This window comes from Manacus candei, unplaced genomic scaffold (genome assembly GCF_025592945.1).
Source record: "Manacus candei isolate 608988 ecotype Guabito, Panama unplaced genomic scaffold, ASM2559294v1 h1tg000049l, whole genome shotgun sequence".
NCBI lineage: Eukaryota > Metazoa > Chordata > Aves > Passeriformes > Pipridae > Manacus > Manacus candei.
The window spans coordinates 31606915-31622992 of NW_026138097.1; the positions used below are offsets into that span (position 1 = coordinate 31606915).

Genomic DNA, 16078 nt, shown 5'->3' on the forward strand with positions numbered 1-16078 from the left:
AAAAACCTGTTATTTTAAAATTTTGATCTGGACAAACTCTGATGTGGGACACTACATTCTCTCTAGAAAAAATAGAAACAATTCTTTAGAATAACAGAGAAAAACCAAACCCAGTACTTGGTTTAAAATTTATGCAAAATAATATTCTGTATTTTATGGTACTTAGACTGCTGAATTGTAATTTCAGCAGCAGTCTGTCATACTAACGGCACATAAGGACACTCAGGAATCTGCAGGCCTTGCTACTAAGAAAAATTGCATTATTTTTAAAGGCAACAAGTGCTTTAAAAGACTTCAGAGAAACTAGAAAAGCGACAAAAGAATGAAACAAAATTCTCCTTTTATTAGCAAAAGAAGCAGGCTTCTAACGAGATTAATTTTCCTCAATATATATCTATAGAACAATTATAGAAACCTGTTGTCTTCAAGATGAGAAAATCTCTAAGGGTAAATGGCATGGCTTACAGACTGCATATTCACTCAAATGATTCAGGAGATTAGTTCAGCACTGTTGAACCTTTTATGCCTTGTTTGCCAGGCTGATAGCAGCTGAAAGCTCTTAGGTCAGTGACTAGATGTTCAGAGTGATGAACGACAAATTAATGGTGTTATAGTGCTGCCTTTATTTAGAATATTTCCACACAGATGCCAGATCATCATCAGAGGGCAAGGGCTGAATTGCCAACATCTTGTAAGGTGTCTCCCAGTTCTTAACAGAGGAATTAGATTAGGTTAGATTAGGTAGTTTTATCTACCTAGGGATCACTAATCTGTTTATTTCACAGAAACGTATCTTCTAAGAGAAAAAGAAAAAAAGCTGCAGTGTTACCTTATTTACCTCAAATAACTACACATTTCCTAAAAACTCAGGCATTCTCTACGGTTCTTCATGTAGTTGCAAAATCTGAAGCGCTGCTTGAGTTATGAAACTAACAGTCTTTACTGTCATTTAAAGGGGCTATAATCTGGAGTTTGCTAAAGTTTTTGGACAAATTGGTACTTACTTTATTGACCTTAATTTAAAAATTGTTGGTTCTTATCTTACAAAATACTTATCCAGAATTTTTGCATCAGATGATGATGAGCATTTATGCTTTGTAGGTGAAGAGATATTTGTTTTCCTATTTGTTTTTGACACCGAAGTGTATAATCAATCAGACATAGTGATTTTATTGCTTTCCATTTACAGTGACTTTTCAGTAATTCTTCTCTAACTGGACATGATGTGACCAGAAAAAACTTTCTCAAAATTAGTCCCATTTCTATACTTCTATTTCAGAGCTCTGGAAGATGTGAATTTATCCCAACATCAGTACAAACCTGTTGGAGCTCTTTCTGGGGGAATGAAAAGGAGACTGTCAATTGCCATCTCCTTTATTGGAAACTCAAAGACAGTTGTTCTAGATGAGCCCACCAGTGGAGTAGATCCATGTTCTCGCCGTGGTATCTGGGATGTTCTTCTGAAGTACAAAGCTGGTACAAAGTTTATGCACATAATTTGCTTCCTATTTTCCTTTCTGGAATTTTGTCTCAATTTAAACTGGATAGCCAAAATATAGCCGAAATATTATCAGAAATTAAATACATTAATTTCTGAGGAAACACTTAATTGAATTTGAAAACTTTAAGGCAGCCAAATGAGATTACAAGAATTATTTGTTATCACACAGAAAGATGCCCAATCTAAAAGAAAATGAACCTAGTTCTAAGACCTGTCCTGAAGTTTTTCCCCTCTCTCCAGCTTCTCAAAATTGCTTTCTGGTTTCCATTTCCCATCTTGCATATATTTGTATATAGATGCACTTCCATTTTGTATATATCTGTATATAGTGCATATATACTTCTAATGAAAATAGACTCATCAGTAAGTCTGCCACATTAATTTTTTAGGTGCCAAAAAGTCAAAAATTGATTGTGGGAAGCAAACTCTTCAGCTAGTGAGCACTCAATTGGCTGTAATAATTAACAGTGAATGATCCATTGAAACAGACACTGACATGTCGTTTTAAGGAATTTCTTATGCTCTTAAAACAACTGGAGCTTTTAATGGCTTGATACTGCTTGCAAAGGATGTTTAGAGATGAATCTAACTCAAATTGTAAATCTGACTGCAGGTTTTGTTTGTGTCCTGTTTTGAAAACTCCTAAAACACGCTCCCTTAACGTTAAAGACCCTTGTGAAACCAAGAGGTGTTTCTCTAGAAACCAGGTTTTGTAAACATGTACCAATCTTTCTGATGCAGGTTGCACACTGATCTTTACCACTCACCACCTCGATGAGGCAGAGGTGCTCAGTGATCACATTGCCATTCTGCAGCGTGGCCAGCTGAGGTGCTGTGGTTCTCCCTCTTATCTTAGAGAAACATACGGCCAGGGACACAGTCTAACGCTCATAAAAAAGGTATATTAAAAATGTAGTATACAGAATTTAACCGTGCCTGCCAAGTAACAGCTGTGCATATTCTAAGGGAGGTGTATGTCTCTGCCGGGAAGTAATACGTCATATAGATTATTAGAGAGCCAGCAAAACCTGTTTTTATTGGCTTTCTTGGTTGTTTTGGGTGGGTGTTATTATTATTATTGTTATTTAGATAAACATAATAACATCTTTGAAAATGATGAATATCAGTAATTAGCTGAAAAGGGTTTTGTCTCCCTGTTCTTCATTCATGGGAAATAGTCTCTGCATCCCAGTTGTGACACAGTTTCCTTATTGGAAATTTTCCTGCATGAATTCGACTATCAAGTCCAATAATTCTGGTAATATTTTTATGCACAATTATCTTTTTTCCCCTCATAGCCCTCTATGTTTGAAATCCAGGATCCTAAGCATATTGTTCGGGTCACATCTCTGGTACAGACTCATATTCCAGAAGCCTTCTTGAAAGAGAACAGTGGGACTGAGCTGACCTATGTGATTCCAGAAAGGGCAGATAAGGCCTCTTTTAAAGGTCTTTTTCAAGCTTTAGATCAAAGCCTTCAGCATCTACATGTGACTGGCTATGGCATTTCTGACACAACTTTGGAAGAGGTACTTGTAGTTTTTCTGTGTAATCATATTTTCTTGCTTAGAGAATTTTGTGATAGCTTCCAGCTACTCTTGATTGTATCTTTCACATTCCACAACAATTTCTTGTGAGAAGCATGTTTTCTAAAAAAAAAAGCAAGCAAGTAAACACAAAAACAAAAAACCCAAATCAAGCAAAATCTATACTTTATAGTTTTGCTTTGCTATTAATTTCAGCACCGACTCTACTATGACATATTTCTTATTTCAAGAATCTGATTTGAAGACTGATGTAACCTGTGTAACTCTTAAATGTTTGTTTCTGCATTAACCTAAAGGAAATTTCAAGTGTCATTGATTTAATGGGAAAAACTGTTGTCCTAAGCCTGTAGCATCAGTTCAGTTCAGGTGGCTCTTTGGCAGAAAAAACATTACTGAGAATAGTTTCTGGTTTACAAGTTTTAAAGCTTAGGACTTAGCCAAATTGTGGTGAAATATCCAAAGAATATTTTCTGTGTATACTGAGAGATAGAGACTTTCATATATGTATACATGAACATGTATACATACTTATATATTATACACATGTATGTGTGTGTATGTGTACCAAATGAACAGAGGAAGAGACTCTATTATACATCTTTATCACTTCTGAATTTACCCCTGTGTAAATCACGACATCAGTGTGAGGTTATTTCCCTTGGACTGCATTTATCCCATCATCTGTAACTTCTAAATATCAAGATTCCCTAAACAACCACTGTTCAAGTACTCTATTATAGATCTGTAGAAAAAAAATCACTTATTCATGTGATGATAGGAGACTAATGTCAGTTTTCATAGTTTACAAGTTTAATAAACATTTTACGTAATGCTATGAAGTAAAATACATTCCTGCTATACAATTCTATGGGGAAAGTCAAAAGTTTATCGAAAAGTTGTTATTTTCTTATATAGGGTGATTAACCTGCAGTAAGAAAGAATGCTGTTCACTGCCAAACTTTATAGATTTGGAGACAATGTAGATACTGAGAATACTTTTGGATTACATCTCCATGCAATAACATAGGACCTTCCAGAACTGACATGTATAAAGTAAATATGAAATTGTCATTGATATGAGGAAGCTTCCAAGTGTGCTCAATCTATTGCTCAGTTGAGAGCTTGCTTTCAGCTGTCTTGTGAAGGGGACATTTAAAAACTGCTTTAAATGTTGTATTAGATATTAATGTATCACTCTTCAGCTTGAAGATTTAATGAATTAGTTTGGGTTGATTTCTGTCATCTTTGCATCTCCTCATTAGTAGTTGTTACAGCCTCAATTCTCCATTCCCTTATCAAAAGCCTCTTTGCATTGGGAACTAAATGGATGGCATATAATAGCACTATTCATTCTATTCAAGGAATTCAATCTGGAAAAAAAGAACCTTGAATTCAAAGGAAGAAATATGTTATAATTTTTATTTTATCCTTTCTTTTTGTTCTTTTATGCACTCACCATTATTCTTTTTCAGTCTAAGGGACGCTCGCACTCTCTAAAAATCATACTCTCCAAGGGAAGCTGGACTTTCATTCATATTTCAAAGGAATCAGTTCTGACACTTTCAAATCTCACTAGTATTATATTTGCTTCATTTTAGGCTTTAGATATCTTTTCCAACCATTTGTATCTGTGTATTTTATAATGTTTGTAATCCAAAATGTTAACAGAACCAAAAGAAGGATAGAGGGGTGGATAATTAAATTAAGTGCACATTAAGAGCTGTCTGGAGGATGCTGTTTCACTTTCTGGCAGCTCTGGAGATTTCGAAGGTTATTACTTTCTTGCTTTTCTTTGAGGAGAGAACAAAATGATTGAATATCTTCACAAAATAAGATGCGTTAAAATTTGTTAACTGAGTACTACTTTAATTTCTTTTCCTTGAAATGACTTTAGAGTTTGCCTCAAACCTTTCCAGGGAAAGCCATATACCTCCTTGAAATATTTCTGCCCTACTGAGAAGGACTTTGGCGTGCTGGTGGATGAGAGGCTGGACATGATCCATCAATGTGTGCCTGCAGCCCAGAAAGCCAATTGTACCCTTGGGCTGCATCAAAAGCAGCATAGGCAGGAGGTCGAGGGAGGGGATTCTGCCGCTCTACTCTTCTCTGGTCAGACCCCACCTAGGGGACTGTATCCAACTCTGGGGTCCTCAGCACAGGAAGGACATCAGCGTGTTGGAGCGAGTCCAGAGGAGGCACACCAAGATGATTAGGGGGATGGAGCACCTCTCCTGTGAGGAAAGTCTGAGAGAGTTGGATTTGTTCAGCCTGCAGAGAAGAGTTTGAGGTGACTGAACTGTGGCCTTCCACTACCTGAAGGGAACCTACAAGAAAGAGGGAGAGGGACTTTTTACAAGAGCATATAGTGACAGAACAAGGGGGAATGTCTTCTAACTGAAAGAGAGTAGGTTTAGATTGGATATTAGGAAGAAATTCTATTCTGTGCGGGTGATGAGTCACTGGAATGGGTTGCCTAGAAAAGCTGTGAATGCCCTGTCCTAGGAAATGTTCAAGGCTAGGCTGGATGGAGCTCTGAGCAGCCTGGTCTAGTGAAAGCTATACTTGTCCATGGTAGTGGTGTTGAAATTATATGGTCTTTAAGGTCCCTTCCAACCCAGGCTATTCAGTGATTCATATTCTGTGATTCGGTTGCTTCAGTTTGGTTTGGTTTGCTTGACAGAACTAGTCTGCAGAGCCATCAGCAAATGGCTTCAAGGCAACAAATTAGAATGTGGCTTTAGGTTGTCAGGATCTGCCACCAGGGTCTAATACAGAAATGTCAGTCCAGAAATTTCTGGCCTTGCAGTTGTTAATGGCCAAAAGTGTGCCCTGAAAGTTCGCAAGTAACAAACACAATCAATAACCACTGTTAAATGGCAATTATATTGACTAAGCAAAATATGGTTTATGTAACAGACAGACCTTAGCAAGCCAAGAAATATCTTTCAACAGCTATAAAGTACTTCACATTGACTGGTTTTTATTGTCTATTGTGTGAGCTCCTTGGAAACAAGGAGTATTTTGTTATAGCTGATATCAGGTTCTTTTGTGGGAAGAAATAAATGGTTTCTTAATGATTTCTGAAAGTTGCACTGTGGGTATAATCTAAGTCTTGCAGCTCAACTCAAACAGAAAGAAAAAGCAAGACTTTCATCAAGACAAAGAAAAACTTGGTTGTGCTTTTGCTGTTCAATTGGAGATGCTCACGGTACCTGTACTTTCTGTTAATTTTTCTTTTCTTTCTTTTTATATGAAATTTTTAGTTCACTATTTAAATTGCAGTTCAGGTTAAGATGAGAAAAGTTTAATTTTGTTTTTCATTTGAGCTTACAAGAAGTGGGGGTGTGTGAATAAGGCTCACTCTGAAAGCTGTTCTAAGTTTCTGCAAGGCTAAGGGACTGAAAATGAAATGTCTGTCTATGCAATTCAAAGGGCTTTAAGTGGACAGAACTGTGAAATAGGATTAGGCAAGAAATAGTAGCTAGAACACAAATCTGTTTGGCAAAGTATATATACCATTTAAATAGATCTCACGATTATAAAGTTGGTGAATTCTGCTGGGTTTTTATAGTGTCAACTATGACTGCCTTCTGATGTGTGTTCCCCTGCTTAGGAAGATTCAATCCATTGAATTTTAATATAGTGCAGATTTTTAGGTTGTTGCTTTCATAAAAAAACAATTTCAGTTTTTTCCGTGGTGATTTTAGGTAACAGGATTGTATCATCTTCACCCAGTTTGGGGTATGCATGCTTATTGTTTTACTACAAAACACACATTGTTGACCACTCCTCTCCATAGTATTAGTTTTACAGGACTTTGTTCACATTAGCTGTGCCCGATGATTGTATTGTCCTTTAAATGTCTTTCAATAACATTATTGCCCATGTACTTGCCCACAATCTAGGGACATGTCCTGAGTGTCCCTAGACACTACATCTTCCCCAGGTTCTGTAGATTCTCACTTCTGCAGGATTTTGTACATTAGATTTAGTTGTACTATCATAATTAGAACTCTACGGTAGGAGTTCTTGTTGTGCCCACAGATTTCTAGCTGGAACATCAGAAGAGAGTTGAAGCTATTGATATGTCCTTCGTAAAAACTGCAGTAACTGAGTTCTAACACATACCACAGATTAGGAACATAAAAAGTCAATCAAGGGCAGACAACCTATTGAAAAATCTTTGCAGATAATAGTGCGTATGGGTCAGCAATTCTTTGCATAGGTGCTTTTGTATCTATTGGCATTTATTTCATTCCCCTTATCCCCAGGATCTCCAGCTTGACTAATTTTATAGTCGTATTCCATCAGGGTGGCTGAAGCAGTCACTACGAATTTCTGACAGTCTGGATGGTTTGGGATATATATATATATATATATATAGGGAAAATAGTTTTTAGAAAATGGATTCTAAATTACTTTTTTCTTGTTTCATGAAAGGTGTTTCTGAAGCTTCTGCAAGACTCAGAGAAGATGCCCTGCATTCCACAGGCAGCACACCAGGACCATAAAAATTGTATTGAGTCAGTCTGTAAGTAAAAAATTACTTCTGAAGCAACTGCATTTAAAAAGATCACAAATGCAAATATAAACATGCACGACTTTCCTAAAGTTGAGGAATGCACAAGCAAATGGAGAATACTGCCTGCTACCATATGGTAGTTCCATTTTTGTGTGTGTGACCTGCCTTGGGTAGTAGGTTTTTTATACATCTGCTGTGATTTACCTCTATCACTTCACAGTCATCTTCCTACCCTTCTCTGTACACACGAACACTAGTATTTCTTCACTACATCAGCATTAACTTACGGCTTCATACCAGTCCCTGGCAATTAATTACTCTCTTTGTTTCATACTGACAATGGATAAACATTGCTGAGATATACCACAGATATAAAATCTATAAGCTACTAGAAAGGTGCATTTGTGTTCATCTGCGTGCAAATGAAAAAAAAAAAAAGAGCTGGTTCCCGTATAGCAGAAGATCATTTGTCCTCTCCAGTGGCATGCTATTTTAGGTTCCCATATGTGTTTGTTTTAAAACAAATTCCTTCATTCTATTTTCCTGCCCTGCAAGCCTGGGAGGAGGTCCTTGCTAACATTTCTGAAAACTCAGGAAGTTTGTTCTCCTTTAAAAACTCTTCTATAAGTCACTAATGTGATGCCATTGCTCAGCACAAGACTCATGTTCTCTTATGTCAGTACCCATCAAGCTGCTGAATATTTTCTTATCCTTCATGGGGTTTTTGTGCTTCTATACTCATCATATTTCTTTCCACTTGAAGATCAATGTCTAGATTATAGTTTTCTTTCGTTAGGTGTCACACATTCTGTTCTATATGCAGTCCTTTTTGTTTTCTTTCTAGAGAACACAGGCACAGGCATAGAGAAATCCTGTTCTGTGGACCTTCAATGTTGCAGTAACAGGAATAACAATTTTGAGCCAAGCTTGCATTATTTGTTAAGATAAATTCGATTGGATCTGCCAGTAATAAGTAATCATTGCCAAGAATCATGGCCTAAGGTGACACCTTTTCTCACAAAGTGCAAATTTGACTGGATGACTTTTTTGGAGGGTCTTTTCGCTGGGCTACTTCAGTCCCTGTTGAATCAGTGAAGATATAACTGCATCAAACTTAAACAAAACCTCACTAAGCAAATAAAATTGCCACTCCTGTCAATGGCGAGAATGAGACTTAAATTCAAAATAATTTTGAATATTCCTTTCTTTTATAACAGTTGCTTGTTTATTTCTTCTAGGCACAGCTAGGACATCTGAACTAATTTCAAATTAAAACAGTCTGTCTTCTCCTCATTGAATTTTCATTAAAAAGTAAGATTTACAGTTCCTAAAGTAATGAAGACAGAGTATATTCTACCTAAGAACTTGATATACTTCCACTCTGTATTTCAAAACACATAAAATGGTATTTGTTTAAGTTATTACATTAATAAAGAACCCAGTAATCAGAGACTGTATTTTTTCAGTCTGATAAATTATAGCAAGAAAATGCAATGATAATGCCATTTCTTTGGGGATGAGAGTACTGAAAAATTGTCATTCATTGCAGATGAGTGTCATTCATCATTAAGGACAGTTGCGAAGTATAGGCATAAGGGATCTGCGAAATGGTCATGAAGGGTATCCGTCATTGTCAAACTAACTAGAATACTCCATGGGCAATAGCTTGACCTGTATAATTTTGTCTTTGAAAGCAGATTCAAAGGCAGTCAAACTTTCTGTTGTCAAAGTAGTCAAATGAATTTTCAAAACCCCCTAGAGCAAACAGCTGGGATTATTGAGGAGATCAGAGGATGCTGCTATTTTATTTGTAAAGGAATTTGGACCTGAGAGACGCACAGATCTGAGCACAAGTGGGGGTGTTAGCTATCCCTTACTGTTGCTGAGCCCTTGAGATTTCAGCATTGTGTAAAAACCAAAACATTATCTCTTGTCCCCCAGACTAGGAGATGTAGTCGAGAGGCATGTATGTTCTTCTTAATGAAATCGCAGAAACAGGCAAGAGACATCATTTCAGCAAAATATGACAGTATCTCACTGAAGTCAGAGCTTTGATAATTTCTAGTTATATTTTACAGTGTCTTTATGTATTGTGTCTTTCTGGAATTAATTAAATTCCTTCATAGCAGCAGTAAACATAACCTTGCTGATGAAAAAAAAGGTAACTGTGAAAAGGTGATAAGACCAGTCCTAAAGACAGTTAGATCACTTGAAAAGTGGAATCCATTCTAAATAAAGTCTGTTTTAATGAAACCAAATCATGGGCAAATCTATGTAATGGGGAGTAATATCCTGGAAAACACTGACTCCGAGTTATCTACTAATCTTGGTGGAGAAGCATTTTAAGACAGCTAAAATGATTTATATTTGAGTTTAATGTACAAAAGGACACAAAGAGGTCATTTTGACTATCAGTTCAAAATTGATGAGACCAATGATACACTACTCTCTACAATTTTTGGACACATTTTTAAGTTTGAATGTCTTTAAGGAGAAACTGAGAACTTGGAAAGTGAGCAGAGAAGTCCTTATAAAGACACCATCAGGGCTCAGTTAGAATAGTTTATCAAAAAGAAGATAGAGAAGTGGTTTGTTTAAAAAGCCTAATTTTTTTTTAATGCATGTAGAATGCTGCCTGTTAAGGTATAGATCTAACTTTTATAGAGGTAGAGGTCATAAATGGGATAAAGGAAGAAGTAAGTAAACAAATAACTGGAATCTCAAGGCAGGTACTTCTCCTAGAGGTTAATTAATAATTAGAGTTAGTCTACCCAGGGAAGTGTGTTGCGTCTCCTGGGGCCATTGCAGAAAATATGCTACAGTGAAGTGTGTTGTTGATTTCTGCACATGGGTAGCAGAGTAGAATTTGATGTCTGTGGATAGGTGGTCAAGTGGTTTCTTCTATTCTTACAGAGTATTTTTTAATCTAGTATAACAAATTGAGTTCCCTGTAACTGCAAAATAAGGGTTGTCAGAGTTTTTGTTATACTGTGTTTGAAGTTATATTTTAGCATCAGTTTTTAAACAGAACCCCCTTCTTTCAATTCCCTGTAAAATTTGCATAAAAAGACCTAAAATTATTTCAATGCTCCACCTTGCAAAGTATAACAATTTCTGAGAAGAAAACTGTGGACATAAAGCATCAGTGTCTCTGTTCAGAAATGGCTGCTGACATGAAGACTGATATTAAAATTTTCAAACTTTTGCTACCTCCTGATAAGGAGAAGATGCATCATACATTTCAGTCTTCTGGTAGTCTAGTAGTATAGATAACACTACCACTTAAATTCAGCACCAAACCCTGAAAAAGAAGTGTCAAAATAGCTGACCTAAAAATCTTGGATACATTATATTTTCCTTCAGTTTTTTTTACTAATGTTTTAATTAGTTTCTTGAAGGAAATCTCATGATTCAAGTATATATTGAAAACCTAATTTTACCCCTTCAAAAATTTAGCTTTATTTTCCTCAACCTCAAATCTTGCTTTCTTCAGTCTTTCAGGATTATTTCAAGCATAGAGCATCTTTATAATATTACCTATTAGTTGTCACAAAAAGATATCTGATCTCAAAAATGAGACAATTTAACTTGTTTAAGGTTTATATAAATTTGTTTTCTCAGTAAGTATGTAATTCCTTTTATCCTTCTGAAAATAAATGGTCAGTTTCTTCCACTTTCTTCAAATGTGTTTCACTCTTTTCACCCACTACTTTCTTCTCTCATCCAAATATTTTCCCTATCAGTTGTTTTCTTCATGATTGCTCCTTGGTCCTTTTCCACTTTTCATCCACAGTATGGACATCTTGGACTCTCTGTTAGACAGACTCAGACATCAGAGGGCAGTTAGAAAAACAATGGAAATACAGTTGTTTTCTAGTAAAGGGTGCTACTCCTACAATACCAAGAAGCTCATCCATGTCCTGTTCTCCACCTCCTTGTTCTCATATTTATCTCCTTACTTCTGACACATGAAAGAAGTGAACCCTGCCTGCCTTCCTCACAGAGGCCTCTTTTTACCTTCAGCTCTAGAGAAGAAAACAGTCAGTAAAGCACCTGACAAAAGGGGGGGCTACATTGAAAAACCCCCTAGATTTCTGCAATGGCTAAAGCACCAGAGAACAAGAAAATACTCTCTTCTGAACTTTGTATTTTGAAAGTCATATTTTTTGCTCATGAAAGTGTTCTATTGTTGTAATTGAGCTGGTTTCAAAAAGTGACTTTCTGTGACTTAGTAGTTCCTTTCCTGTAATTCGGTGGTTTTACTTGTTCTTAAAACATCTCGTTTTGAGTGGAAGATATACTTGAAGCAGTACATTGTGCTATAGATATACCTTCAGGCTTCAATTAGTTAGAAACCAGAAATAGTCAGTAAGCTTTAGACCACTGAAAATGACTGAGGAAAGATGCATTTTTCCATCTTATAATGGTAGACACGATGCCTCTTCTGTCCTGCCTAGAAGAAACAGAATCTTCAGAGAGACTTTATTTAGTTGTGGGTCACCACAACTGGTATGCATGGAACTTCTGATGATGATGACTATATATTGAATTTCTACATATCTCAAAGGCCTTCTAAGCAGAAAATTTTATTTGATAATTAATGTCTCTGAACTCTTACTGCCTAATGTAGATGTATGAGAATATGAGAATATTTTGAACTTGCTTTTTTCCAGCAATCTGCTTCCTTGCCTTTGTCATAATCTAGAATGTTTTTATGTTAGTTATTAATAGTGCTTGCTTCAGAAATGAAACAGCTTGGAAGCTCAACCACTTTGCTCAGATATTTCTGAGCTCAGATATTTCTGAGATAAAGAATACAGATGTAGGTGCATTGGGAATGCTTTATTTATCCAAAGGTAATGTCAGAATGTGAACACCCTCAACATCTTGAAAAATAAGTGATCAAATAATCTCAGTTGAGTAACTCTTATGTCTTGCCTATAAGCCCTTCTTTGATTTGTTCTTGACAGCATATTTCTTCATACAGAGTTTGTTTTCCCTCAGACTTGCTAGTGCTCCCTTCTGTGTGTCTCTCCCTCTCCAACGTTTCCTTTGCACTCCAGGACTTCCTGTTATTTTCTTTCAGTTCTTGTATTTTGTTGAGGCAGTTACAACAGCTGTAGACTGAAAAAAGATATTGACAACCTATACGACCTTTCATGGTATTTTTAAAATCTTGTCTTTTAATGAAATATCCAGAAGTCTCGTTCTCCATTCCAAAGGACTGTTTGTCTTCCATTTCATGTTATAATGATTCCTAAGTAATTTAAAAGAACTCTTCCTCAGAGGATGAATGAAATCTGGTAGAGAGTATTCCTGTGTTCATTTACTGCTTTTGAGAATGATCTGAAAGCGTTATTTTGCAGGTATTCAATTTTTTTTTCACATTTGCAACATCTTCAAAAATCTGTATTCAGTATATGGTTTATGAGATCATCTATTCTCTGAAAAACAACTGAAATTTAAACAGCAATGGGTTACCTGGTATAACACTAATGTGACTTTTGCTGAACCCGTAATAATACTTTTTTTCCTAGCTTATACAGTGAACTTCTTTTTTGTTTATGCTCTTTCTGCTGCTCAGCTGCAGGAGTTTTCCAAAGATAGCATTTACACCTCATGTTCTGGATAAATTAATTATTTCTCTCCCGACATATGGGGCCCATGTGCTGGAGAAAATATTCACTTTTAGGTAATTAATACAGAGTCACACATAGGATGTTAGAAAATGTTTGTTGCTAATAGCTAGTCTTTAGGTTTTATATGCAAAGTAAATTTTGCTGGTCTCTTGCCTTGCTTTAGCTTACAGGTCGAGTACCTATTTTATAGGGTTTTTTCGAGGTGTGTCTGGGTCTGCGTATGTTTACATATTTTTACAGATGTAAATAGCATGTGTGTATTTACACACATGCACATAAACCTCTTTATAACCTAGTTTTGCTTTATTAGTGCTGTTGCACCAGCAGATACAGATACTTTAGCTTCAATTTTGTAAGTAATATAAATGACAATTTTTTAAGAAATGCTTATCAAGGGTAAGGATACTTACTTTTCATTCTGAAATGGAACATAGCTTAGGGAAGGGGCTTCAGGGAACCTTCTTAACACCTTGCTTCATTTAATGAGTAAATACCATATGAATGTAGAAGGTGTGTTACACATCTTAGTTGTGCTAGTAAGACTCTCTTTGAGACTGGTGCTTCCGCTTGAATCCAGATTTTCACCTGTCTGGTGAGTACTCAAAAGTATCTCCTTTTGTGAAATTGTTCTCTCTGCTCTGTTGCTAAAATATTTCTTTTGTGTTACAAAATCCCACAAAGACTTGATCAATATTCACACATCTGTTTTCTCAATACTAGCAACATTCTGCAGGACTACTTAGTTTTCATTTCTCAAAACTAACAAAAAAGCTGGTGTAGGAGTTACAGGGACAACATCCAAAGTAGACTCAGTATGAAGGGCAGTATACTGAGCAACCAGCACTTAGGACAGCACTTCCTTTTGCCAACCCTTCATACAACAAACTTATGCCAGTCACAAGGTGATACCTTGATAAGACTTGTATATTACACTGTTGCTGGTTAATTCCTGATTTGAAATACAAGTGGGACTTCATGATGAGTAGACATGTTGTTGGACTTTTGTACAGATGGGAATTTTTAGCCATATAATTTTTTTTCTCTTTCTGTCTGTCTCTTGATCTATTCTGCAGTTTATTTAGGTTACCATATCCATTGGAAGCATTAGAAAAAATGAAGCAGTTGGCTCTGTTAATCAAGATCCTTGAAGCTGTTTAATACCACTATTTATGAGATACAGAATGCCTGAGGAAAGAGATTATTCATCAAACGCATTTTTCAATTACTTGCTATAGTTGCAGGTTTGAATAAAACATACCTCCTGCAGAACTTTCAGTTTTGAATTGTTTCCCTGCACAAACTTTGATATGATTTTATTATTAATAGAATAACTCCAGTAGAGGTAGTGTCAAAATACTCTTGATTATTATTAGTCTAAAAATATTCTTTATTACGGAAACTGCAATATTTTAGACAAAGTACTTTGTTCATGTTAAGGTAATACTTGCACAAATTCTAAAAATTACAGTGGCTCAGAATGTCCTTGTCTATCAGGGTGAAATCTGTGCCCTGCTGGAAGGGTTTGCTCCATTTGCTCTCTGAGTTTTCTCTGAGTGATTCCAGGAGGCTTGTTCCAGAGTGCTGTATACAGTGTCTCCAAAGGCCACTCACTCCAAACTGAGCAGCTGCATGACAGAAGTCATCTGCAGTACAAAACTGGACAGCTGCTACTTACAAGTCCCCTTTCCAAGAAGCAAGTTACCAGTGGGAAGTACTTGAGAACACCTGGTTTGAATCTATAGTTCTTTTGACCCTTGCTACATGTAATCTGTCTAGTTTGAAAATGCTTCCTTGCATTGTCTCACATGTAATGTTATGGGCTGTGATAGAGAGAACATTTAGATTTTATTGTTGTCCTGCTCTTTCACTCATTTTTCACCAAACACAGGAAAAGCGCTGTGGATTGTAGCCCTATTGTCTGCATTGGATTCAATCTTTAAATGTTGTAACCTGAATCTACAGGTTGAATTCAGTGGGTTGAAATCTAACAGCTTTCTGAGTATTGATTTACACTTCTAGAAAGAAAAGGAACCAACCTCAGTAAGTGTGCTGCTTATTGTAATGAGAGGGTTTATTTTAGTGCAGGAGATGTATGATGGTTGTTTGCCTGTGCATACCCAAATGTATTCTTTCTCTTGACCAAGTCTGAGATCAGCATATAGATATATATGAAATCAGCTGGGATTTTTTTTTGCAATTCTGATAGACTGTGCTTCTCCTCTACTTTTATACTTTTAAAGAATACTGACAGAAGATGCAAATAGGCTTCCATTTTGTAGCCACCATTTCGTGACTATTTTTCAATTCTTCCTTCACTTGCCCCCTACTATATGTAGCAATTCATTGCAGGTGCATCCCTGCAGGGGAGATAGTACTACAATAAAAGGATATCTGTTTGGAAAATTATCTCCTGGGAAATTAAATTAGCATAGTTGTAAATGCTGCAAGTTAATAATGCAGAAGCTTAGAATCAAAAACTTAGGGTTCCCAACACTGCAGCAATTTTCCTTTCCAGTGCATGATACGAATCTGTCCACCTGGCTGAATATTTGCCTTTTTTTTTGTTTGTTTCCAAAGAATATGCCCATCTCATAATGATGAAGGTGCCCTGGCCATAGCAGAGTTCACCACACAAATCTTGGTGTTTAGTTCCATCTTCTTTTTCAGTTTAAGTTGGCAAAAATCCCAACTAAAATGTAGAGATGAGATATAAATCAGGGCAAAGTGGAAGAAAACATGGAAATGTAACAACAGAGATTGTTTTATGCATCATAGCTGTAGAAATATTTGAAACCCTCTATTTATGAATTATGGGAACAGTGCATTCAGCAATGTATCCTCCTCTTCCATCAGGCCCAGACTAGGTTAG

At 36.3% G+C, this 16078-nt stretch overlaps 1 protein-coding gene across 1 annotated transcript in view; it reads left to right on the top strand.

The window, feature by feature from the left end:
* The window catches only part of ABCA13 (ATP binding cassette subfamily A member 13), a 175366-nt gene that overhangs the window by 80900 nt on the left and 78388 nt on the right, over positions 1–16078 (top strand). Inside the window, exons 32-35 of the mRNA XM_051798954.1 lie at positions 1280–1476; positions 2243–2400; positions 2800–3030; positions 7489–7579. Coding sequence (XP_051654914.1) covers positions 1280–1476; positions 2243–2400; positions 2800–3030; positions 7489–7579 — 677 coding nt within the window. The remainder of the gene's footprint in view (positions 1–1279; positions 1477–2242; positions 2401–2799; positions 3031–7488; positions 7580–16078) is intronic.